Raw genomic sequence first — 26918 nt, 5'->3', positions numbered from 1 at the left:
ACCAGCAGTACGCCTACGTGGCGTACACCGACGGTCGCCAAAACACAGTCTCCCTCAGGGACCTGTCACCAGCTGGGTCCCCACCTCTCCCCCCCCTGCCCCGGCGCCATCCTTCCTCCCCCCAGCGCACCTCACCAAAGCCCCCGCTCCAGGATGATCCGTCCACCCCTTGGTCCCACCCGGGGATGAAGATGATGTCTACACACTCCCGGAGTCACCGGCGACCGAGCCGATGCCTGCATCGTCACCGGGACTGCGGCGCTCACAACGGAGGATCAAGGCACCCGATCGGCTGAATTTGTGAACTTTCCCCAAAATGTTAACCTTAAAATGTATGTAAATAGTTTTCCACCACCCCCACTGGACTCTTCTTTAACAGGGGGTGAATGTGGTAGTCACCACTGCTGTATACATCACATACGAGATGTAATACGGTAAGGCTCCTGTACTATAGGTACGGGGTTAGATCCCTGCCTGCTGTCTCCACCCAGTAGGCGGAGTATAAATGTGTGTGCTCACTGAGCTGCAGCCATTTCGGCAGCAGCTGCAGGAGGCTACACATCTCTGCTTAATAAAGTCTCGATTACACTCTACTCTCGTCTCGTTGTAATTGATAGAGCATCAATGTGCAAATTTCACACAAACAGTGACGCGGGTCGGGATCGAATCCGGGTCCTCAGCGATATAGGCAGCAGTGCTAACCACTGCGCCACCGTGCCACCCTGGGTCAGTGCTGAATTGATGAGCGCAGCATGTGGGAGAGTGCAGGGTGTGGGGGGTGCAGGGTGTGGGAGAGTGCATGGTGTGCGAGGGTGCAGGGTATGGGAGAGTGCAGGGTGTGGGAGAGTGCAGGGTGTGGGAGAATGCAGGGTGTGGGAGGGTGCAGGGTGTGGGAGGGTGCAGGGTGTGGGCGGGTGCAGGGTGTGGGAGAGTGCAGGGTGTGGGAGGGTGCAGGGTGTGGGAGAGTGCAGGGTGTGGGAGGGTGCAGGGAGTGGGAGGGTGCAGGGAGTGGGAGGGTGCAGGGTGTGGGAGAGTGCAGGGTGTGGGAGAGTGCACGGTGTGGGAGAGTGCAGGGTGTGGGAGAGCGCAGCGTGTGGGAGAGTGCAGGGAGTGGGAGGGTGCAGGGTGTGGGAGAGTGCACGGTGTGGGGGGTGCAGGGTGTGGGAGGGTGCATGGTATGGGAGGGTGCAGGGTGTGGGAGAGTGCAGGGTGTGGGAGAGTGCAGGTTGTGGGAGAGTGCAGGGTGTGGGAGAGTGCAGGGTGTGGGAGAGTGCAGGGTGTGGGAGGGTGCAGGGTGTGGGAGGGTGCAGGGTGTGGGAGGGTGCAGGGTGTGGGAGGGTGCAGGGTGTGGGAGAGTGCAGGGTGTGGGAGGGTGCAGGGTGTGGGAGAGTGCAGGGTGTGGGAGGGTGCAGGGTGTGGGAGGGTGCAGGGTGGGAGGGTGCAGGGTGTGGGAGGGTGCAGGGTGTGGGTGAGTGCAGGGTGTGGGAGGGTGCAGGGTGTGGGAGGGTGCAGGGTGTGGGAGAGGACAGGGTGTGGGAGGGTTTAGGGTGTGGGAGGGTGCAGAGTGTGGGAGAGTGCAGGGTGTGGGAGGGTGCAAGGTGTGGGAGGGTGCAGGGTGTGGAGGATGCAGGATGTGGGAGAGTGCAGGATGTGGGAGGGTGCAGGGTATGGGAGGATTGTAGGGTGTGGGAGAGCGCAGGGTGTGGGGTGTTTGAGGGTGCAGGGTATGGGAGGATTGCAGGGTTTGGGAGGACGCAGGGTGTGGGAGGGTGTGCGGTGTGCAATGGTGCAGATGTGGGAAGGTGCATGGTGAGGGAGGGTGCACAGTGTGGGAGGCTGCAGAGTATGCACAGTGTGGCAGTGTGCACATTGTGGGAGGCTGCAGAGTGTGGGTGGGTGCAGAGTGTGCACAGTGTGGGAGAGTGCAGGGTGTGGAGGATGCAGGGTGTGTGAGGGTGTAGGTTGTGGGAGGATGCAGGGTGTGGGAGAGTGCATAGTGTGGAAGATGCAGGGTGCGGGAGAGTGCAGGATGTGGGAGGGTGCAGGGTGTGGGAGAGTGGAGGGTGTGGAGGATGCAGGGTGCGGGAGAGTGCAGGGTGTGGGAGGATGCAGGGTGTGAGAGAGTGCAGGGTGTGGAGGATGCAGGGTGCGGGAGAGTGCAGGGTGTGGGAGGGTGCAGTGTGTGGGAGCGTGCAGGGTGTGGGAGGGTGCAGGGTGTGGGAGGGTGCAGGGTGTGGGAGGGTGCAGGGTGTGGGTGCGTGGAGGGTGTGGGAGGGTGCAGGGTGCGGGAGAGTGCAGGCAGTGTATGAGGGTGCAGGGTATGGGAGGATTGTAGGGTGTGGGAGAGCACAGGGTGTGGGGTGTTGGAGGGTGCAGGATATGGGAGGATTGCAGGGTATGGGGTGTTGGAGGGTGTGGGAGGGTGTGCGGTGTGCAATGGTGCAGATGTGGGAAGGTGCATGGTGAGTGAGGGTGCACAGTGTGGGAGGCTGCAGAGTATGCACAGTGTGGCAGTGTGCACATTGTGGGAGGCTGCAGAGTGTGGGTGGGTGCAGAGTGTGCACAGTGTAGGAGAGTGCAGGGTGTGGAGGATGCAGGGTGTGTGAGGGTGTAGGTTGTGGGAGGGTGCAGGGTCTGGGAGGGTGCACAGTGTAGGTGGGTGCAGGGTGTGCACAGTGTGGGAGAGTGCAGGGTGTGGAGGGTGCAGGGTGTGTGAGGGTGTTGGGTGTGGGAGGGTGCTGGGTGTGGGAGGGTAAATAAACATTGTGGATTTGCCAAAAGAGAGCAAGAGTTGTCAATCAAGCAACGTTTTCACTCAGGATGCAGGTGTTTCATCACAAGTAATGGGGGAACTGGGAGGTGCTTGGAGGGTGAAGGACTGTGTCAGGTGAGGGATGGAGAGCTTTTGTGTTTTCACTTTAATCAGGATGTCCCACTGCATTGCGATGGGTCTTTCAAGCAGCTAACCCGGCCCCAGGCAACCCCTGTGGCTGTTTGCAGACATTTGCCAGCCTGCATCCAAGAATGAAAGTCCTGCCTTTGTGGGTACTTTCTCCCGAGGCTGGCAAGCCAAGCTGGGGATTTGCCTGACTCTTGCTACGTGCCTCAAAGTTGAAAATTCATGCTAATATATCTGTCTGACAGAAAGGCCGAAATTTTACAGCCGCTGTGATTCACACTTCCCGCTGACTGCGCACCCTCATTTGAAGGTTTCCCAGTTGTGCGGGGTGGCTTCAACATGAAACCCCATTGTTATGGGTCCGGGTTTACAGAATCCCAAAGTGTTTCATGGAGTTCAACCGACCCACAACTTTTAATAGATTGTGGTGTGGGAAGCACACGGCGTACTCTCCAGGTGTGATGCAGCAGAAATGGACATGTGGTTTTTAAAACAAAAGATTGTTTATTCTATGAACTCAAGTTAACCCTTTTAAAGCAAACATTGAATATCTTAACACCCATTACTTCAAAGATAACCCCAAAAGACTACAACACTAAATAATCCTTCAAACTGTTCCTTTAAACATCCAAAAGACTTCAAACCTTCAAAAATAGGAGTACATTAGGTTACATTCAATATATTTATAGTCTTTGGATTGCAGAAATCAACAGACCAGCTCTGTGTTTCTTCCTGCATCTCACAGCAGAACACACAGACACTCCCAGCTGCCTTCTCAAACTGAAACTCAAAAAGCAGAAGTGAGCTCAGCTTCCCCCACCCTCTGACATTACTTCAGTAATATGATCAGCTCCATTTCTTAAAGGTACATTGTTTAAACATCCATTTCTTGGATGTGGGGAACTGGAGAATCCAGCCCATTGTTTCCACATCCATTATATAGTTTTGACTGACCTGTGAAGGATCATTTTGTCAAAGTGCAGCTGTTTACGATCGAGTTCAATCTCTGCACGTACTCCATAACAGCATATTTTAAAGAAGACTGGCTCAGGATTCTCTCGTATACAACAAATGAGATAGTCATCAAATTTCCCTGAAGTAGTCGGGTAGGCCCATATTGAGAGGTCCTGGAAGGAACAATTTGTAAGGTTAAGAATCCTTACCACAGAGATCAAATCCACCAATGCCTAATGTCCAGAAAGAATGCTCATAAGCCAAACGCTACAGAATAAAGGTGCCATAGTCCGAGATGACCATAGGCTGTGTTCCCTTTTGAGGGGGCGAGCTGACTGGCAGTGGTTTAACCTGAGGATCACCACCTGAGGATCAGTTAAGGGGCAAGGCTGAGAAGACAGGGACTTCATGAATAATCTCAGCCGATACGGGAATTGAACCTATGCTGTTAGCTTTGCTCTGCATCACAGAGCCCTCACCATCACTGCAACAAATCCCCACTGCTTCTTCAACACTTAACATGTGGATGGACAGGTGTCCCCTCAGGGTCACACAACATCCTGACCTGAAACTATATAGCCGTTCCTTCACTGTCACTGGGTCACAAAATTGGAATGGCTCCCAAACAGCACTTTGGTTCAAGAAGGCAGTTCACCACCACCTGCCCAAGGGCAATTAATAATGGGCACACACTTCCCATGAAATAATAAAAATAAGAATTACACCATTGAATGCAACTTCCTGCAAAAGAAAAATCAGTTCCAAAATTTCTCAGCTTTTTGATGCAAGCACATTGAGAATGCAGTGAGAACCCTCATTGTGATTTGAAATATTTGGCGATTCCTCTGCTCCTGTTTGAATGGTTGTGTGTGATATCACATTGATGATTGTTGACAATGTGTTGTGGATATGTGTACCTTTTTCTGATAGGGTTCAAGAGTCATAGTGGGTGGATCCACAAGGTAGGTGGCAGCTTTTACATCGTTCTGATAACAAAAGGAAACGTCAGCCACCATGGGTGAAGTATTGACTATTCTGATAATTTCCCTGTTTCCTGGGTATTGACCCTCCTTGTACCTGAAATCAGAAACATGACAGTGTTAGAACAATTTTGGCAACATTCGGTTCGTTGAGTAATTTTTTTCCCTGCTTTATATTCTCCTCCCCTAAAGCTTCAGGGGGGCAGATTCCACAGGTGTGTGTACCTTCAGTGGTATTCTTTATGTGAGTTTAGGCATCAAGTGTCGTCAGGCTGCTCAACCACATATGGCATCTTGCAAAAATTGTCTGTCCTGCCATTCAATTAAATCATAGTTGATCTGCATCAACTCCATCCACTTACGTGGCACAGTGGTTAGCACTGCTGCCTCACGGCGCTGAGGACCCGGATTCGATCCCGGCCCCGGGTCACTGTCTGCATGGGGTTTGCACATTCTCCCCTTTTCTGCATGGGTCTAACCCCCACAACCCAAAGATGTGCAAGGTAGGTGAATTGGCAACGCTAAATTGCCCCAATTGGAAAAAAAGAAATGGGTACTCTAAATTTAAAAAAAAACTCCATCCACTTACCCTCTCTGTAACCCTTAAAACTCTGGCCTAACAAAAATATCAAACCCGTTTTTGAAATTTTCAATTATTCCAGTCTCTACAACTGGAAATGTGGTCCAGATTTCCACTTGCCTTTGTGTGAAGAAATTCTTCCTGACATCATTGCTGAACAAAATAACTCACATTTTAACGTTCCGCCTCCTTGTCCTACACTCAGTACCCAGAAAATAGTTTTGGCACCCTATCAAATCCTTTAATCATCTTAAACACCTCAGTTAGATCACCCCTTAATCTGGACAGTCATATGAGTACTGCAGTTACAGGCGCAGGTCAGATGCTTGGGATTTTGCAGTGACTAACTCAACTCCACAAATATATGTCCACCATTTAAAAGGCACAAGTCAGGAGTGTGATGGACTCCTTTCCGTTTGCTTGAATGAGTGCAGTGCCAAGAAGCTCAACACCATCCAGGACAAAAGCAGCCTCATCCGTCACCTAAAATATTCACTCTCATCACCGCGGATGCACAGTACATCTTCAAGGCAGTACCACAACTGCAGCAACTCCACAAGGCTCCTTTGACAGCACCATCCAAACCTGCAACCTGGAAGCTCCCACCCCAATATACACCACATGGACGACTGCACATCAAGAAGGCAGCTCACCACCACCTTCTCAATGGCAATTACGGATGGGGCAATAAACATAGAAACGTACACAGAAAATAGAAGCTGGAGGAGGCCATTCGGCCCTTCGAGCCTGCTCTGCCATTGATTAATACCATGACTGATCATCAAGTTCAGTATCCTGATCCAGCCTTCCCCCCATATCTTGTGATCCCTTTAGTCCCAAGAGCTATATCTAACTCCTACTTGAAATTACACAACGTTTTGGCCTCAACTACTTTTATGGTACACAGATTCTCATCACCTCAGTCCGAAAAGGTTTACCCCTTATCCTCAAATTATGATCCTTAGTTCTGGACTCCCCCATCATTGGGAACATTCTTTCTGAATCTAACCCTGTTCAATCCTGTTGAATTTTATAAGTTTCTATGAGATCTTCTCTCACTCTTCTGAACTCCAATGAATATAATCCTAACCGACTTAGTCTCTCCTCATATGTCAGTCCCTCCATCCCTGGAATCAGCCTGGTAAACCTTTGCTGCGCTCCCTCCATAGCAAAAACATCCTTCTTCTGATAAAGACACCAGATATCCTCATCAATACACTATACAATTGCAGTAAAACATCCCTATTCCTATATTCAAATTCTCTCACTATGAAAGCCAACATAACGTTTGTCTTCTTTACTGCCTGCTGTATCTACACATAACTGATGCACGAGGACACCAAGGTCTCACTGAGTGTCCACCTCTCTCAATTTACACCCATTCAAATAATAATCTGCCTTCCTATTTTTGCTACCGAAGTGAATAACCTCACATTTATCCACGTTATACTGCATCTGCCATGCATATGCCCACTCACTCAGCCTGTCCAAATCCCACTGAAGCATTTCTGCATCTTCCTCACAGCTCACCCTCCCACCCAACTTTGAATCATCTGCCAATTTGGAGATAATGCCTTTAGTTCCCTCATCCAAATCATTGATGTATAATGTGAACAGTTGGGGTCCCATCACAGATCCCTGTGGTGCCCCACTGGTCACTGCCTGCCAATCGGGAGAAGACCCATTTATTCCAAATTTTTGCTTCCTGTCTGCTAACCAGCTTTCTATCTATCTCAAGACACGGCCCACAATTCCAGGCGCTTTAACTTTAAAGAGTAATCTGCTATATGAGACCTTGTCAAAAGCCTTCTGAAAGTCTAAATAAACCACATCCACCAATCCTCCCTAGTCAACTCTACTTGTTACATCTTCAAAGAATTCTAGTAGATTTGTCAAGCATGGCTTCCCTTTCAGAAATCCATGCTGACTTTGTCTGATTATACTACTGCTTTCCAAATGCTGTGCTATGAAATCCTTGATAATGGACTCCAGCAACTTCTCTACTACCAACATTAGGCTCATTGGTCTATAGAACATAGAACATTACAGCGCAGTACAGGCCCATCGGCCCTCGATGTTGCGCCGAACTGTGAAACCACTTAAAGCCCATCTACACTATTCCCTTATCATCCATATGTCTATCCAATGACCATTTGAATGCCCTTAGTGTTGGCGAGTTCACTACTGTTGCAGGCAGGGCATTCCACGCCCTTACTACTCCCTGAGTAAAGGACCTACCTCTGACATCTGTCTTATATCTATATCCCCTCAATTTAAAGCTATGTCCCCTCGTGCTAGACATCACCATCTGAGGAAAAAGGCTCTCACTGTCCACCCTATCCAATCCTCTGATCATAAGAACATAAGAACATAAGAACTAGGAACAGGAGTAGGCCATCTGACCCCTCGAGCCTGCTCCGCCATTTAATGAGATCATGGCTGATCTTTGTGGACTCAGCTCCACTCTCCGGCCCGTACACCATGGGCGAAATTCTCACCCAACGGCGCGATGTCCACCGACTGCCGCCCAAAACGGCGCCAATCAGACGGGCATCGCGCCAGCCCAAAGGTGCGGAATGCTCCGCATCTTTGGACGCCGAGCCCCAACATTGAGAGGCTCGGCCGGCGACGGAGGGATTTCCGCCCCGCCAGCTGGCAGAAATGGCGTTTGTTGCCCCACCAGCTGGCGTGGAAAGGCGGCGCATGCGCGGGAGCGTAAGCGGCCGCTGACAGTTTCCTGCGCATGCGCAGTGGGGAGAGTCTCTTCTGCCTCCGCCATGGTGGAGACCGTGGCGGAGGCGGAATGGAAAGAGTGCCCCCACGGCACAGGCCCGCCCGCGGATCGGTGGGCCCCGATTGCGGGCCAGGCCACCGTGGGGGCACCCCCTGGGGCCAGATCGCCCTGCGCCCCCCCCAGGACCCCGGAGCCCGCCCACGCCGCCTGGTCCCGCCGGTAAATACCAGCTTTGATTTACGCCGGCGGGACAGGCAATTTCTGGGCGGGACTTCGGCCCACCCGGGCCGGAGAATTGAGCGGGGGGTCCCGCCAACCGGCACGGCCCGATTCCCGCCCCCGCCCAATCTCCGGTACCGGAGACTTCGGCGGGGACGGGGGCGGGATTCACGGCGGCCAACAGCCATTCTCCAACCCGGCGGGGGGTCAGAGAATGACGCCCCAGATCCCCGAATCCCTTTATTCTTTAGAAAGGTATCTATCTTTTTCTTAAAAACGTTTAAAGAAGGAGCCTCAACTGCTTCACTGGGCGAGGAATTCCAGAGATTCACAACCCTTTGGTTTTTGTATGCCTCAATTGCCTCAATCTTGTATGCCTCAATTAAGTCACCTCTTAACCTTCTTCTCTCGAACAAAAACAGCCTCAAGTCCCTCAGCCTTTCCTCATAAGATCTTCCCTCCATACCAGGCAACATTCTGGTAAATCTCCTCTGCACCCTTTCCAATGCTTCCACATCCTTCCTATAATGCGGCGACCAGAATTGCACGCAATGCTCCAAATGCGGCCGTACCAGAGTTTTGTACATCTGCAACATGACCTCATGGCTCCGAAACTCAATCCCTCTACCAATAAAAGCTAACACACCGTATGCCTTCTTAACAACCCTCTCAACCTGGGTGGCAACTTTCAGGGATCTATGTACATGGACACTGAGATCTCTCTGCTCATCCACACTGCCATGAATCTTACCATTAGCCCAGTACTCTGTCTTCCTGTTATTCCTTCCAAAATGAATCACCTCACACTTTTCTGCATTAAACTCCATTTGCCACCTCTCAGCACAGCGCTGCAGCTTATCTATGTCCCTCTGTAACTTGTAACATCCTTCCGCACTGTCCACAACTCCACCGACTTTAGTGTCATCTGCCCGGTCTTCTCTCTACCTCCCTTTTTGAATACCGGGGTAATATTAGCTGCCCTCCAATCTGTAGGAACCATTCCAGAGACAAAGAATTTTGGAAAATGACCACCAATGTATCTACTATTTCTAGGGCCACTTCCTTCAGTCCTCTGGGATGTTGATTATCAGGCCCTGGAGAATTACTTGTCTTCAATCCCATCTCATTAATTTCCCCAAACGTTTGCCATGGCAGCATATCTCTTATTACATAAACAAATTTGAAAAACTCTGGGGAAACCATGCATCATCCATGGAACCTGTCCTCATAATGTTGTGTAATCAATACTGCACCCTCTCTGAGGTCAATATGGGTCATGGCTGAGCCTGCTCCTATGATTCCCCAATGTCCACATGTGGTCTTTCCAGTAGGAGTGACTGGAGCATGTTCAAACATTAAGCACAATGAATAGCTTGCACTATCCCAGGTCCATTGAAATAATTAAACTCAACAACAAGGAATTGAAACTTCCTGTTTGTACTGCTCAATATGGCGTATTTACTATTATTGGGACAACAGCTGCAAACTCTCAAGTGTGACATACTGTGAAGAACATAATAGCATAGGAAATAGGAGTAGGAGTAAACCACACAGCCCATCGTGTCTGTCCAGGCATTCAATATGATTGTGTTGATCTTCTGCTTCAACTGCACTTTTTCATCAGTCTCCATTCCATATCTCTTGATTCCCTGAGACAACCAAAAATCTGTCTATCTCAACATTAAATATTTAACAATGGAACATCGACAGCTCTTTGTGATAGAGAATTTCAAAGATTCACAACTTCTTGAATAAAGAAATTTCTCCTCATGTGAGTCCCAAATAAATGGCCCCTTATCCTGAGACTATGCATCCTTGCTTTTGATTCCCCAGGCAGGGAAAACAATCTCTCCGTATCCACCCTTCCACACCACTTCAGAACGTTGTGTGTTTCCATAAGATCACCTCTCATTGTTCCAAATTCCAGAAAGTACCGTGCCAATTTAGTCAGCTTCTCATCATTGGACAACACTTTCAGCCTAGGAAATAGAGTGAAATTTTGCTGTATCACTTATCAGGCAAGTATATCCTTCCTTCCTCCAGGCGCAGTCTCGGAAAAACTCTCTACATTGCAGTAAAATTTCCTTACTCTCATCTAATCTCCTTGCATTAAAGATCAACATGTCATATGCCATCCTAATTGCTTGATATGTCTGCATGTTTACTGTAATGATAAATTGTACAGCAGTGCAGCAGACGGCACGGCTGAACCTTGTCCTGTACATGTCTGCTGCCCAAGACAGGCTTCCAACCCCTGGGGTGATTCCCCACTCTGAGTCCCAATTGGGGGATCCAGGCAAGGTGACCCTTACTCTGCTGTGTTGCCCTTAAAGGAATAATCATCACAAATCACCCTCCCCTTTTAACTCCCTCCCCCTTTAACTCCTTTATACAATCTTCAACAACTAAGTTATTCAGTCATAAATTTTAACTGAATATTATTGGCGCCATTGGTGATTCCAGCAGTGCCGGAATCGCAAATCATGATCGGGCACAGAATCGCATATCAGCCGAAAATCGACGTTGGCGCCAGGCGCCCAATAGAACGGCATGTTCCGGAGACTCGATAGCGGCGTGAACACATTCCATGCTGCGCCGGTGTGGACAGGCAAATTGTACAGTAATGATTGTTAGCAGATCATTAATGGGCCCAACTCAGCAGACTTCAGCCTCCTGCGATGCTCTGCGTCCACGAGGCGGAAGTTACATGGGCGTGGTTCATTTGTGGTATTTAAACCGTGAACCGAGCACCGTGGCTGCTGAGATTGAAAGAGGAGGTAAGCCAAATTCCCAAAGGTACAATAGTGGGCTGATGGTTGTGCCGCTGGCTGGGGGTGCATCTACCAGGGCAGGGGGGAGTAGCCGAAGCCAGCAGAAGATGCAACATGGGGTCGGGGTGCGCTTGCTACCGGGGGGGCTGCGCATGGGCCACCATTGCCACGGCCTGGAAGGCAGCCTTCTGGCTGCACACTCCACTGATTGCTCACTGTGACACATAAATATGCAGAACGACACTTCCAGTATGGGTGCCCCATCCCCACAAGCCACACCCAGGAAGCCCCAGACCCCAGCTTTATTCGTTCAAGGGATAATAATGATCTTTATTGTTGCAAGTAGGCTTACATTAACACTGCAATGATGTTACTGAGAAAATCACTCAGACACCACATTCTGGCGCCTGTTCAGGCACACAGAGGGAGAATTCAGAATGTCCAATTCACGTACCAGCACGTCTTTCGGGATTGTGGGAGGAAACCGGAGCGCCCGGAGGAAACCCACGCAGGCACAGGGAGAACGTGCAGACTCCACACAGACAGTGACCCAAGCCGGGAATCAAACCTGGGACCCTGCTGCTGTGAAGCAACAGTGCTAACCACTGTGCTACTCAACTGCCCAGTCACTGCGCCAGCATTTATTGCCCACCCTTGACGGCATTTAAGAGTCAACCACATTGCTGTGGCCTGGAGTCATGTGTCGGTCAGACCAGGTAAGGATGACATATTTCCTTTCCCAAAGGAAATCCGTGAACCAGATGGGTTTTTACGACAATTGACAATGGTTTCATGGTCAACTTCAGACTTTTAATTCCAGGTATTTTTACAGAATTCATATTTCACCATCTGCCATGGCGGGATTCGAACCCGAGTCCCCACAGCATGATTCTGGGTCTCTGGATTACTAGTCCAGTGATAATAGCAGAATGCCATACCCTCCCATAAATCAACGGGATAATATGCATGTCCCAGCGCAGCCGCTGGCCCACCAGGGACCCCATCCAAGGTACTGCCCCATTGCAGGGGAAACGGGGGGTGGGGAGGGGGGCAGTGCAGAGCCCAGTCCGAACAGCGTACATATGCACCATGGCCCTTGCCATCCACATGTGTGCCCCTGCCCCAAGGACAGATGCCCCACCAGTGGCACCATCAGCCATCCCATTCCACCAGCCAGCCCAACCCACCCCACCAAGCCCCGTCTGCCCACTGGGCTCCTGCTCCCATCCATTGTGCCCCCGAGCAGGTATGCAAAACCCATATGTTGCATACAGAACCCAGGGCACTCTACAACTACGGTGCTAATGGGTGCCCACCTCCCTCGCCTAGCCTGTCCGCAGTCCCTGCCCACACAGGGCACCAAGCATGGCACTGGTCTGTGGCACGCGATGCCCCATGACTGGACTGCACCCTGCTGGCAGGGTAGCACGTGGCCCACCTAAGAAGGGCACCCACAGTAACCCTACAGGAGGGCGCAGGACAGGGGTCACAGAGCGAACCACTGGCAGCGACCGGTTGCGGGGCAGGAGACTCCCAGTCACAGGCACCGCCCAGGACCGAGGCGGAGGGAATAATATTGGGGAGAACGGTCGGGGCGGGGGTGGAGCAAAGATCAGGAAGGGGGAGGGGGACCTGTGGGGGCAGGGATTGCAGGGCTGGTCAGGGTCACAGTGTAGCCGTTGGACCTGGTTGAGCACAGGAGCACTCACCATGCTAACATGTCTTTTACCCCCAGGAGAAAATGGATTTTGGTATACAGCTGGGTGTGTTTGTCATCCACCTGGCCGGTGCAGCCGAGGTGGATGCACTGCGGCTGCATGAGCAGAAACCTCGCGGGGAGGACTCTGCCCCAGAAGAGCAGGAGCCAGCTGGTAACGATGGAGAGCCAAGCGCCCAGCAGGCCAAGGAGGAGGTGGTAAGTAGCTGTCACATCAGGCCTTGTGTATACCGGCAGAGACTGTTGTACGAAGACCTGCAGACCGGGCGTGTCATTGACGACTGCAGCTCAGCAAAGAGACCGTGCGACATCTATGCCAGGTCATGGAGGTGGCGCTGAACCATTTTGCCACAAGGTCCTTCCAGGCGGCGAGTGGGGATCTGCCCAGAATCACCCAGACCTCCGTGTACAGAAGCATCCGCCCAGACGGCACAATACATTACCTTTGGCATGGACCAAGCCTACTAGGTTGCCCGGGCAGCGGGATTCGCTGCCATCGCCAGCATGCCCCAGGTCCACTGGTTGATCGACAGGATGCATGTCCCCCTACAAGCACCAGCGCATGAGGAGGTGCCTTTCATTAATCGGAAGAGATTCCACTCGCAAAATGTACAGTTAGTTTCTGACCACCGACTGCACATCATGTACGTCTGCGCCCGCTATCCAGGTACCGTGCACGATGCCTTTGTTCTGACACACTCAATTTTGCCCGACACCTTTGAGGCGCTCCCCCAGGTTAGGGGCTGGCTCTTGGGTGACAGGGTCCACTGCCGTTGTGGCTGATGAGACCTATCCAGAGGCCTCAGATTGATGCGGAGAACTGCTATAATGCCGCCCATGCAGAAACCAGGGGTGTTATCGAGCGGTGCATTTGCGTGCTGAAGGCATGGGTCAAGTGCCTGGACCACTCTGGTGGGGCCCTCTAGTACATAGAAACATAGAAAATAGTTGCAGGAGTTAGTCATTCAACTCTTTGAGCCTGCACCACCATTCAATATGATCATGGTTGATCATGCAAATTCAATATCCCACTTGCGCTTTCTCTCCCTTTGCGCTTGATCCCTTTAGCCATCCAGCTCCCTCTTAAATATGTCCAAAGCACTGACCCTATGGAATCCATGTATCCTGTTCCTTGGTGAAGGACATAAGTTAGTGCGGAAACCATAATATCCTGTTTCTTAGTGAATGACGTAAGTTTGTGGAGACTGGACGATGGAGGTAGCCTTCTCAGGAATGTGCTTTTCTGTAAAATACCGTAACCGCCAAGGGCAAAGGGGAGATGATTACGTAAAAGAAAGATTTAAAGACCTTGCTCTTCTATTGGTCAGTTTGCCCTGTCTACCATTAGCTAGAATTACTGTCCTTTCATTGGCCTAAAATGAAAGTTTAACTGTGATATTATTGGTGTGTGACATGCAAATTAAGGATTAGGCTTCAACTGTAATTCTATTGGTTAATCAAGCTATCACTGTTCCTGCTTCGCTGGACTCAGGCAGAGTGATGCAGTGAACTTCACTGTGTTGCTTTCCTTGTGCACATGTCAATAAAGATTGATCAAAGATTGTGTATGCCTTGCAATAACTTCAATAGTGATTGGAGGTTTAAAGGATGCAGGCAGTTGCCTCACTGGACAACCGGACCAATTGTTGGATTGTACTCATTTTCCCACTAACTCTTCCCCCTCAGAGATGTGATTTTTGGTCCTCCCCTTAGATTCTGCAAGATCCGAAGGTGGCCGTTAAGGGGTCAGCCTAGCTATGCGTTAGAAGGAACTACACCCGGGGTAGTACTGGGGTGGGTGAGTTACCATTAAGTTCTTGTGTCTATCTTGCTGATTACGATTACCGGGCAGCTCGATTCCCCTTCTACAACCAGTCAGACCCAATGGCATCCTTTTGGGAATGCAAGGGGAATGAGTCGACATGCCTACCCAGGCCCCTTTCTCCGAGACCAGTCTCACATATACTAACTGGAGTGGGTGTGACTGTTAGTGGGCGCATAATCTGACCCTGGGCAACTCCACAATCATTTGGGCCTCTGACGGCTATGTTGAAGGAGGGTTTGGGCTTTATAATTATAAAAATACTATTGGATGCCCAGAGCTACTGGCACTGCGAGCATTACGACTTAGTCAGACCTGTCAAATTCGCTAGTACGTCCAGACCAATTCTATCTTTGTTTGGAATTGGCTTAGGTTCGGTCAGGACCATACCTTTTGGTACTCAACCCTTGTTCGCAATGGTCTCTACTGCCTTTGTGAGAATAGAGCTGAGAAGACACTTCCCATTGCTTGAGCAGAGACCTGCACCATTGGCAATATTATCCCTGAGGCCTTCAGGGTCCAACACCTTGCCATTCACTCCCACCAGAACCATCTGGGACCTCCCCAGATGGTCTCGCCCCGTCGCCCGGTGGGTCATGGGGAAGCGGCTGGGGGCAGATGACACCAGCCGGTTCCTCATCGTCTGGTGGTCACCATACAAGATAGAAGACATGACGCATGGTGAGATTGTGGGTGAGGGTGGTGGGGGAGCCGGATGTGCGGGGGAAGGGGCGGGTTAAGTCATGTGCCATAGGGACATCGCAACACATTGGGGTTCACATCATTGTCTCATGCTGACGTCCACCTCTGCAACTGCTTGTTCTCCCACCCCGATGCCCTCTGCTCCATGATGGTGAGGGGCTGCAGGTTCGGTGGGCCCCCACCGATCTTCTCCTGCACCCAGAAGTTGTGGACTGCTTTCTCCTGGGGGACAGATACTGCACAGTTTGAGGCACTTGGATGCGGATAGCACAGGGGTCCGCAGCTGGTGGCCTGGGTGTGTGGGGCACCTGGCCATGACCCGGGCATTGGCATGTGGTGCAGGGTGGAGTGCGAGGGGGCGACCAGCGGGTAGGGTGCAGTCACTCTCTGGGGGAGTGTGGGGATGAGAGGTGTGGGATGGGGGGGTGTGGGACTGGGGTGGTGCCAGGGGCATGGAGCTGGTGACTCACCATGTCTGGCCAAGGGTTTGCCCACCCTAATCCATCACTGCCTACTGGGTTGCATGGGACGGGTGACTGTGGGACAAGGGTGATGCCAGGGGCACGGAGGTGGTCGCCCTGAGGAGGTCATGAAGCTTCTTCCAGCACTGCTGCCCAATCCTTGCGATGGAGTCCATGCCGTCTGACACCTGTGTCAAAGCTCAGTTGACAATGGCATGTCGCAGCTGTCTTCCTACCCGAGGGAACAGGGTGCCCCACTTCTCTACGGCATCTAGCTGGCTGGGGTGGGTGTTCCCTCCCAGACCAGGGGGAGGCGGGTTGACGGGGGGGACGGGGGGTTAAGGGCTGAATAGCAGGGGTTAACCCCCCCATGGAACTGGGGCGGTGTCCAGGCACGGACCTCCATTGCTGTGGCCTGCAAGGCAGCCATATTACTGCGCACCTCACTAACCACCCACCTTGGCCCCTGGTTCTGCAGGTGACACCGGCCAAAAAGGGTACCCCAAACCCCCACTCCTGCACCATAACACCGCCACCCTGGCTGCCAACACCGGCAGGGCATCAGGAGACCAACCCAGGAGATGCAGCAGAGGGCAGGAGAGCAGAGCTGCTGATTGGCTGTTGCAGGGGAAATTTGCATAGGTCCATGTGCTCACCCTAACTTGAAGGTGTACCTCAGCAAGAGACCCCAGCTGTTCAAGCAAAGACAAGCATCCAGCAGATGGCAGTAGAGTGGAGCTGCTGATTGACTGTTGCGGGGGGAAATGTGCATACGTCCGTGTGCTCACCCTAACTTGAACGTGGTTTGTGGAGGAGCTGTTGTCAAGTGACACTTAATCACGAAACACTTTTTCAGTGTTTCCCTCCCTACCCCCTCCTGTAACCAAAAAAACCCAACCGCTGTAAAGATCAAGTGGAAGGCTCGAGGGCAGAAAGAAGTTGAACCATGATGTCACAGCTTGCAGTTAAGGGACTGGCTGGTGACTGGTAAGTAGTTTTTCTTTTACTTTCCCTCAGGTGTTATCATGCGGGATCCTTAAGGGGGAGGGGAGCAGCACCAAGTCGTGCTCCACATAGGTACCAACAACATAGGTAGGAAAAGGGATAGGGCTGTAAGGCAGGAATTCAGGGAGCTAGGGTGGAAACTTAGATCAAGGACAAACAGAGTTATTATCTCTGGGTTGTTACCCATGCCACGTGATAGCGAGACGAGGAATAGGGAGAGAGAGGAGTTGAACACGTGGCTACAGGGATGGTGCAGGAGGGAGGGTTTCAGATTTCTGGACAATTGGGGCTCATTCTGGGGTCGGTGGGACCTCTACAATCAGGATGGTCCATACCTGGACCAGAGGGGTACCAATATCCTGGGGTGGAAATTTGCTACTGCTCTACGGGAGGGTTTAAACTAGTTCAGCAGGGGCTTGGGAACCTGAATTGTAGCTCCAGTATACAGGAGGTTGAGAGTAGTGAGGTCATGAGTAAGGTTTCAAAGTTGCAGGAGTGTACCGGCAGGAAGGAAGGTGGTTTAAAGTGTGTCTTATTCAATGCCAGGAGCATCCGGAATAAGGTGTGTGAACTTGCGGCATGGGTTGGTACCTGGGACTTCGGTGTTGTGGCCATTTCGGAGACATGGATAGAGCAGGGACAGGAATGGTTGTTGCAGGTATCGGGGTTTAGATATTTCAGTAAGCTCAGAGAAGGTGGTAAAAGAGGGGGAGGGATGGCATTATTAGTCAAGGACAGTATTACGGTGGCAGAAAGGACGTTTGATGACTCATCTACTGAGGTAGTATGGGCTGAGGTTAGAAACAGGAAAGGAAAGGTCACCCTGTTAGGGGTTTTCTATAGGCCTCCGAAAAGTTCCAGAGATGTAGAGGAAAGGATTGCAAAGATAATTCTGGATAGGAGCGAAAGCAACAGGGTAGTTGTTATGGGGGACGTTAACTTTCCAAATATTAACTGGAAACGCTATAGTTCGAGTACTTTAGATGGGTCTGTTTTTGTCCAGTGTGTGCAGGAGGGTTTCCTGACACAGTATGTAGATAGGCCAACGAGAGGCGAGGCCATATTGGATTTGGTACTGGGTAATGAACCAGGACAGGTGTTAGATTTGGAGGTGGTGAGCACTTTGGTGATAGTGACCACAATTCGATTAAGTTTCCTTTAGTGATGGAAAGGGATAGGTACATACTGCAGGGCAAGAGTTATATATGGGGGAAAGGCAATTATGATGCGATGAGGCAAGACTTAGGATGCATCGGATGGAGAGCAAAACTGAAGGGAATGGGCACAATGGAAATGTGGAGCTTGTTCAAGGAACAGCTACTGCATGTCCTTGATAAATATGTAGCTATCAGGCAGGGAGGAAGTGGTCGAGCAAGGGAACCATGGTTGACTAAAGCAGTCAAAACACTTGTCAAGAAGAAGAAGGAGGCTCATGTAAAGACGAGACATGAAGGTTCATTTAGTTACAAGTTAGCTAGGAAGGACCCAAAGAGAGAGCTGAGAAGAGCCAGGAGGGGACATGAGAAGTCTTTGGCAGGTAGGATCAAGGATAACTCTAAAGCTTTCTATAGAAATGTCAGGAATAAACGAATGACTAGGGTAAGAGTAGGGCCAGTCAAGGACAGTAGTGGGAAGTTGTGCTTGGAGTCCGAGGAGATAGGAGAGGTGCTAAATGTATATTTTTTGTCAGTATTCACACAGGAAAAAGACAATGTTGTCGAGGAGAATACGGAGATTCAGGCTACTAGACTAGAAGGGCTTGAGATTCATAAGGAGGAGGTGTTAGCAATTCTGGAAAGTGTGAAAATAGATAAGTCCCCTGGGCTGGATGGGATTTATCCTAGAATTCTCTGGGAAGCTAGGGAGGAGATTTCTGAGCCTTTGGCTTTGATCTTTAAGTCATCTTTGTCTACAGGAATAGTGCCAGAAGACTGGAGGATAGCAAATGTTGTCCCCTTGTTCAAGAAGTGGCGTAGAGACAACCCCGGTAACTATTGACCAGTGAGCCTTACTTCTGTTGTGGGCAAAATCTTGGAAAGGTTTATAAGAGATAGGATGTATAATCATCTGGAAAGGAATAATTTGATTAGAGATAGTCAACACGGTTTTGTGAAGGGTAGGTCATGCCTCTCAAACCTTATTGAGTTCTTTGAGAAGGTGACCAAGCAGGTGGATGAGGGTAAAGCAGTTGATGTGGTGTATATGGATTTCAGTAAAGCGTTTGATAAGGTTCCCCATGGTCGGCTACTGCAGAAAGTACGGAGGCATGAGATTCAGGGTGATTTAGCAGTTTGGATCAGAAATTGGCTAGCTGGAAGAAGACAAAGGGTGATGGTTGATGGGAAATGTTCAGTCTGGAGTCCAGTTACTAGTGGTGTACCACAAGGATCTGTTTTGGGGCCACTGCTGTTTGTCATTTTTATAAATGACCTGGAGGAGAGCGTAGAAGGATGGGTGAGTAAATTTGCAGATGGCACTAAAGTCGGTGGAGTTGTGGACAGTGCGGAAGGATGTTACAAGTTACAGAGGGACATAGATAAGCTGCAGCGCTGGGCTGAGAGGTGGCAAATGGAGTTTAATGCAGAAAAGTGTGAGGTGATTCATTTTGGAAGGAATAACAGGAAGACAGAGTACTGGGAGATTCTTGGCAGTGTGGATGAGCAGAGAGATCTCGGTGTCCATGTACATAGATCCCTGAAAGTTGCCACCCAGGTTGAGAGGGTTGTTAAGAAGGCGTATTGCGTGCAATTCTGGTCGCCGCATTATAGGAAGGATGTGGAAGCATTGGAAAGGGTGCAGAGGAGATTTACCAGAATGGTGCCTGGTATGGAGGGAAGAACTTATGAGGAAAGGCTGAGGGACTTGAGGCTGTTTTCGTCAGAGAGAAGAAGGTTAAGAGGTGACTTAATTGAGGCATACAAGATGATCAGAGGATTGGATAGGGTGGACAGTGAGAGCCTTTTTCCTCGGATGGTGATGTCTAGCACGAGGGGACACAGCTTTAAATTGAGGGGAGATAGATTGAAGACAGATGTCAGAGGTAGGTTCTTTACTCAGAGAGTAGTATGGGCATGGAATGCCCTGCCTGCAACAGTAGTGGACTCGCTAACACTAAGGGCATTCAAATGATCATTGGATAAACATATGGACGATAAGGGAATATTGTAGATGGGCTTTAGATTGGTTTCACTGGTCGGCGCAACATCGAGGGCCGAAGGGCCTGTACTGCGCTGTAATGTTCTATGTTTTATGTTTTAGGGCAATGCCCACTGTAGCCCCTAGGGGGGGTGCCGGGCAGGGGCATACAGAGCATACTGCTGGCAGCGCCAGCCGGTGATACCCCTTGCAGCAGGGCCAGAGGCCCCACGGTCCTGGGCAACGACGGGGCCAGGGGTGCAGAGATGGGGGGAGGGGGTGTTCATGTGGGGGCAGAGCCCGCAGTGCCAACCCGGGCTACCATGTAGCCATTGAACCAGGTTGGGCAAGGGATTATGCACCATGCTAACATGTCGGTCTTTCACCCTCTGCAGAAAATGGATGTTGGAATTCAACCAGCAATGGTGGCAGCTGCAGCAGTGGAGAGTGCAGCAGCGGAGCGTGCCACAGAGGTTAAGGAGACAGCCACCCACGATGAAGAGCCGGCAGAGTAACAGACCAATGAGGGGGAGATGCCAAGGAGACACCGCAAGAGGCCTCGCTTTTACCAGCAGTGCCTGTTATTCGAGGACCTGCCGTTGAAGATTCCGGCTGAGCAGGGAGACAGTGCGACATCTGCCACATATGGTATACCAGGCATTGTGGGGGTATGGGGTAGGACCCCCACTCCCTGTGGCCATCAAGGTGACGGTCATCCTGAACATTTACGCCATGGCGTCCTTCCAGGTGTTGAGTGGGGACCTGTCCAGGATCTCACAGACCTCAGTGTACAGTGCATCCATGCCGTCATGGGGGTCCTATATGCCCAGGTGGCTCAATACATCCATTTCAATATGGTCCGAGTCCACCAGGATGCCCGCGCAGCGGAGTTCGTCACCATTGCCGACATGCCCCGGGTCCAGGGGATGATCAACAGGATGCCTGCCCTCTATGAGCACCTGCAGGTGATAGGCTGCTCAACACAAACCAACAAACCAGGAGGGGTTCCGCTCGATGAATGTACAGCTGATATGTGACTATGAGCTGCGCATCATGCATGTCTGCGCCAAATACCCCTGCAGTGGGCACGGCGCCTTCATTCTGGCACACTCAATGATTTCTGCCATGTTCAAGATGCGCCCCCCCCCCCCCCACCTCCACATCCAGTTCGGGTTGGCTCCTGGGTGACAGGAGTTATCCGCTGTGGAGTAGCTGATGACACCTATCCAGAGGCCACAGACTGGCGCAGAGACACGCTACAACGATGCCCAGACAGCAACCAGGAGTATCATCGAATGGTGAGTCAGCCTACTGAGAATGCAGTTCAAGTGCCTGGACCACTCATGGTGGTGCGTCCTCCACAACATCACGCAGCAGAGAAGCAATGTGTGGAGGAGGAGGATGAACAGCAGGTCTCGTCCGACGAGGAGGTTGGGCAGAACACGGACCCCAGGCAGGCACTGGAGGCTGCGCGATGTGTGCACCTGGGTTAATGCACATGGGACACTCTGATCACCTCCAGGTTCACTGACTGAGGCTTGGGGGACACTGGCCAGGGGCATGGACACCGCATCCCAACTCTGCACCCGCTCCTGGCCACTCCCTCCTCCCACCCTCACCCCCTCCGTGGTACATACCTGCCAACTACAGGTTGGCAGTAACACCGGGTCTGGTGTGGAGGATGGTGACATCCCACTCCGTGATGAGCTATGGTGCTCTGAATTGTTTGACAATGTCTGAGGAGGAGCAGTCTCTGTCAGGGAGAGAACCTGAGAACATCTAAGACACTCAGAAGGTAAGTAAGTGATTTTTACTCATTTTTACTTTTGTACCTTTTTCAAATTGTGTGTGTCGGGGGGAAACAGAAAAGCTGTGACCTGAGTGGCTGGTTGGGAATCTACACTAAATTAAAAAAAATTAAGCATTGGTAACTAATTAAACATAATTACTTAATTATAATTTAGAGGGGTATCTAAGCCAGAGATTGGAGAGTACTATATTTAGCTTTCGCATTTATATTAGAAATTTAGTGCTAGGAAACAGATAGTTAACAGTAACGTTTTAAAAAATATATATAAAAAAAAAAAATTTAACTTTTAATTTTAATTAATTTGCGCAATGTCAGTTAGAGGGGTGCAGTGCTCTGACTGTAAGATGTGGCAGGTCCGGGAGGCTTCCAGCGTCCCGGATGGCTCAGAAAGTGCACCCAACTGGAGCTCCTCACAGACCGCATGGTTCGGTTGGAGCAGCAATTGGATGCACTTAGGAGCATGCAGGTGGCGGAAAGCGTCATAGATCGCAGTTATATAAATGTGGTCACACCCAAGGTGCAGGCAGAGAAATGGGTGACCACCAGAAAGGGCAGGCAGTCAGTGCAGGAATCCCCTGTGGTTGTCCCCCTCTCGAACAGGTATACCCCTTTGGATACTGTCGGGGGGGATAGCCTATCAGGGGAAAACAGCAGCAGCCAGAGCAGTGGCACCACGGCTGGCTCTGATGTTCAGAAGGGAGGGTCAAAGCGCAGAAGAGCAATAGTAATAGGGGACTCTATAGTCAGGGGCACAGATAGGCGCTTCCGTGGACGTGAAAGAGACTCCAGGATGGTATGTTGCCTCCCTGGTGCCAGGGTCCAGGATGTCTCCGAACGGGTAGAGGGCATCCTGAAGGGGGAGGGCAAACAGGCAGAGGTCGTTGTACATATTGGTACTACCGACACAGGCAGGAAGGGGCATGAGGTCCTGCAGCAGGAGTTCAGGGAGCTAGGCAGAAAGTTAAAAGACAGGACCTCTAGGGTTGTAATCTCGGGATTACTCCCTGTGCCACGTGCCAGTGGGGCTAGAATTAGGAAGATAGAGCAGCTAAACACGTGGCTAAACAGCTGGTGTAGGAGGGAGGGTTTCTGTTATCTGGACCACTGGGAGCTCTTCTGGGGCAGGTGTGACCTATATAAGAAGGACGGGTTGCATCTAAACTGGAGAGGCATAAATATCCTGGCCGCGAGGTTTGCTAGTGTCACACGGGAGGGTTTAAACTAGTATGGCAGGGGGGTGGGCACGGGAGCAATAGGACAGAAGGTGAGAGCATTGAGGGAGAACTAGGGAATAGGGACAGTGGGGCTCTGAGGCAGAGCAGACAGGGAGAAGTTGCTGAACACAGCGGGTCTGGTGGCCTGAAGTGCATATGTTTTAATGCAAGAAGTATTACGGGTAAGGCAGATGAACTTAGAGCTTGGGTTAGTACTTGGAACTATGATGTTGTTGCCATTACAGAGACCTGGTTGAGAGAAGGGCAGGATTGGCAGCTAAATGTTCCAGGATTTAGATGTTGCAGGCGGGATAGAGGGGGATGTAAAAGGGGTGGCGGAGTTGCGCTACTGGTTAGGGAGAATATCACAGCTGTACTGCGGGAGGACACCTCAGAGGGCAGTGAGGCTATATGGGTAGAGATGAGGAATAAGAAGGGTGCAGTCACAATGTTGGGGGTTTACTACAGGCCTCCCAACAGTCAGCGGGAGATAGAGGAGCAGATAGGTAGAGAGATATTGGAAAAGAGTAAAAACAACAGGGTTGTGGTGATGGTAGACTTGAACTTCCCCAATATTGACTGGGACTCACTTAGTGCCAGGGGCTTAGACGGGACGGATTTTGTAAGGGGCATCCAGGAGGGCTTCTTAAAACAATATGTGGACAGTCCAGCTAGGGAAGGGGTGGTACTGGACCTGGTATTGGGCAATGAGCCAGGCCAGGTGGTAGATGTTTCAGTAGGGGGGCATTTCGGGAACAGTGACCACAATTCAGTAAGTTTTAAAGTGCTGGTGGACAAGGATAAGAGTGGTCCTAGGATGAATGTGCTAAATTGGGGGAAGGCTAATTATAACAATATTAGGCAGGAACTGAAGAACATAGATTGGGGGCGGATGTTTGAGGGCAAATCAACATCTGACATGTGGGAGGCTTTCAAGTGTCAGCTGAAAGGAATTCAGGACCGGCATGTTCCTGTGAGGAAGAAGGATAAATACGGCAATTTTCGGGAACATTGGATAACGAGAGATATTGTAGGCCTCGTCAAAAAGAAAAAGGAGGCATTTGTCAGGGCTAAAAGGATGGGAACAGACGAAGCCTGTGTGGAATATAAGGAAAGAAGGAAGGAACTTAAGCAAGGAGTCACGAGGGCTAGAAGGGGTCACGAAAAGTCATTGGCAAATAGGGTTAAGGAAAATCCCAAGACTTTTTACACGTACATAAAAAGCAAGAGGGTAGCCAGGGAAAGGGGTTATACTACTGTCCAGTGATTAGCCCACTGAAGGATAGGCAAAGGAATCTATGTGTGGAGCCAGAGGAAATGGGCGAGGTACTAAATGAATACTTTGCATCAGTATTCACCAAAGAGAAGAAATTGGTAGATGTTGAGTCTGGAGAAGGGTGTGTCGATAGCCTGGGTCACATTGAGATCCAAAAAGACGAGGTGTTGGCTGTCTTAAAAAATATTAAGGTAGATAAGCCCCCAGGGCCTGATGGGATCTACCCCAGAATACTGAAGGAGGCTGGAGAGGAAATTGCTGAGGCCTTGACAGAAATCTTTGGATCCTCACTGTCTTCAGGTGATGTCCCGGAGGACTGGAGAACAGCCAATGTTGTTCCTCTGTTTAAGAAGGGTAGCAAGGATAATCCAGGGAACTACAGGCCGGTGAGCCTTACTTTAGAGGTAGGGAAATTACTGGAAAAAATTCTTCGAGACAGGATCTACTCCCATTTGGAAGCAAATGGACGTATTAGTGAGAGGCAGCATGGTTTTGTGAAGGGGAGGTCGTGTCTCACTAACTTGATAGAGTTTTTCGAGGAGGTCACTAAGATGATTGATGCAGGTAGGGCATTGGATGTTGTCTATATGAACTTCAGTAAGGCCTTTGACAAGGTCCCTCATGGTAGACTAGTACAAAAGGTGAAGTCACACGGGATCAGGGGTGAGCTGGCAAGGTGGATACAGAACTGGCTAGGTCATAGAAGGCAAAGAGTAGCAATGGAAGGATGCTTTTCTAATTGGAGGGCTGTGACCAGTGGTGTTCCACAGGGATCAGTGCTGGGATCTTTGCTGTTTGTAGTATATATAAATGATTTGGAGGAAAATGTAACTGGTCTGATTCGTAAGTTTGCAGACGACACAAAGGTTGGTGGAATTGCGGATAGCGATGAGGACTGTCAGAGGATACAGCGGGATTTAGATTGTTTGGAGACTTGGGCGGAGAGATGGCAAATGGAGTTCAATCCGGACAAATGTGAGGTAATGCATTTTGGAAGGTCTAATGCATTTTGGAAGGTCTAATGCAGGTAGGGAATATACAGTGAATGGTAGAACCCTCAAGAGTATTGAAAGTCAAAGAGATCTAGGAGTACAGGTCCACAGGTCAATGAAAGGGGCAACACAGGTGGAGAAGGTAGTCAAGAAGGCATACGGCATGCTTGCCTTCATTGGCCGGAGCATTGAGTATAATAATTGGCAAGTCATGTTGCAGCTGTATAGAACCTTGGTTCGGCCACACTTGGAGTATAGTGTTCAATTCTGGTCGCCACACTACCAGAAGGATGTGGAGGCTTTAGAGAGGGTGCAGAAGAGATTTACCAGAATGTTGCCTGGTATGGAGGGCATTAGCTATGAGGAGCGGTTGAATAAACTCGGTTTGTTCTCACTGGAACGAAGGAGGTTGAGGGGCGACCTGATAGAGGTCTACAAAATTATGAGGGGCATAGACAGAGTGGATAGTCAGAGGCTTTTCCCCGGGGTAGAGGGGTCAATTACTAGGGGGCATAGGTTTAAGGTGAGAGGGGCAAGGTTTAGAGTAGATTTATGAGCCAAGTTTTTTATGCAGAGGGTAGTGGGTGCCTGGAACTTGCTAACGGAGGAGGTGGTGGAAGCCGGGACGATAGTGACATTTAAGGGGCATCTTGACAAATACATGAATAGGATGGGAATAGAGGGATACGGACCCAGGAAGTGTAGAAGATTGTAGTTTAGTCGAGCAGCATGGTCGGCACGGGCTTGGAGGGCCGAAGGGCCTGTTCCTGTGCTGTATATTTCTTTGTTCTTTGTTTGTTCTTTGTCCTGCCAACGGTAGAGCTTTCCACCATCCACCTTGGTGATCCCTGCCTACGAGCCGGTCATTTTATCATACGGTGCCATTGGATCCCTGGGGTGACAGTGGTGGGGACGGTCGGGGGAGGGTGGGAAGCCCAGAGTCCACAAAGTCCACCCCTCACATCCATCTGATTGAGTACCGAGGCATGTCGTAACAGTGTGAACAGCTGTTTAATGTGACAACATATATACAGATTTGTGCCTTAGCCCCTATAACTAAACTGTGCCCTGCATCCGTGCCAATTTAATTGGTCTCTAACTTTCTGGCCTTATTGGTTCCATCACTAAGCCTTGTGGTTCCCCAGCCGGTACAGCAGTAGAGGTGGCCTGCTGCGATTCCCGCCCTGCAACCTGCGTCCCTGTTGGCGCTTGTCTTCTGGGGCGACCAGGCCTGGATGGGCCCGGCTGTTGCTCGGGTGTCCCAGGTGGCATGCTGCCACCCCGTGCTGCCCACCAGATGCACCAGGGACAGGGGGTGGGGGAGGGGGGGGCGGGGAGTCCGAGGTGCAGCGGTGCTCTGGCACCTCCTCTGTGGGAGTCACCGTCGGGGGCTCCAACACCTCCTCAGGGTGCTCGATGGCCCCATCGGGCTACTCCATGGCATGGGGGTGTGACACAGCTTTTGCCTGAGGTGTCCCCCGACACCTAGCGCTGCCAGTCCTGGAAGCTGGTCTCGACCACAGTCTGCATGGTCGCGGCCATAGAGCACAGGGAGTGGTCATTGCCGCCTGCGACTGCACCACATCATGCTGCAACTGTGCCACAACCTTCTGAGTTTGTGACTGCGCCATCTCCCTCTGTGACTGT

General features: G+C 50.8%; 1 protein-coding gene across 1 annotated transcript in view; it reads right to left on the bottom strand.

Annotated features, from left to right (window-relative positions):
- hydin (HYDIN axonemal central pair apparatus protein) overlaps positions 1–26918 on the bottom strand; it is a 1604351-nt gene that overhangs the window by 489249 nt on the left and 1088184 nt on the right. Inside the window, exons 52-53 of the mRNA XM_072518656.1 lie at positions 4771–4930; positions 3854–4026 (exon numbers count right to left, since the gene is read on the bottom strand). Of these exons, the coding sequence (XP_072374757.1) occupies positions 3854–4026; positions 4771–4930 (333 nt within the window). The remainder of the gene's footprint in view (positions 1–3853; positions 4027–4770; positions 4931–26918) is intronic.

Source organism: Scyliorhinus torazame, chromosome 10 (genome assembly GCF_047496885.1).
Source record: "Scyliorhinus torazame isolate Kashiwa2021f chromosome 10, sScyTor2.1, whole genome shotgun sequence".
NCBI classification, from domain to species: Eukaryota; Metazoa; Chordata; class Chondrichthyes; order Carcharhiniformes; family Scyliorhinidae; genus Scyliorhinus; species Scyliorhinus torazame.
This window is presented reverse-complemented; position numbering and strand designations above follow the sequence as displayed.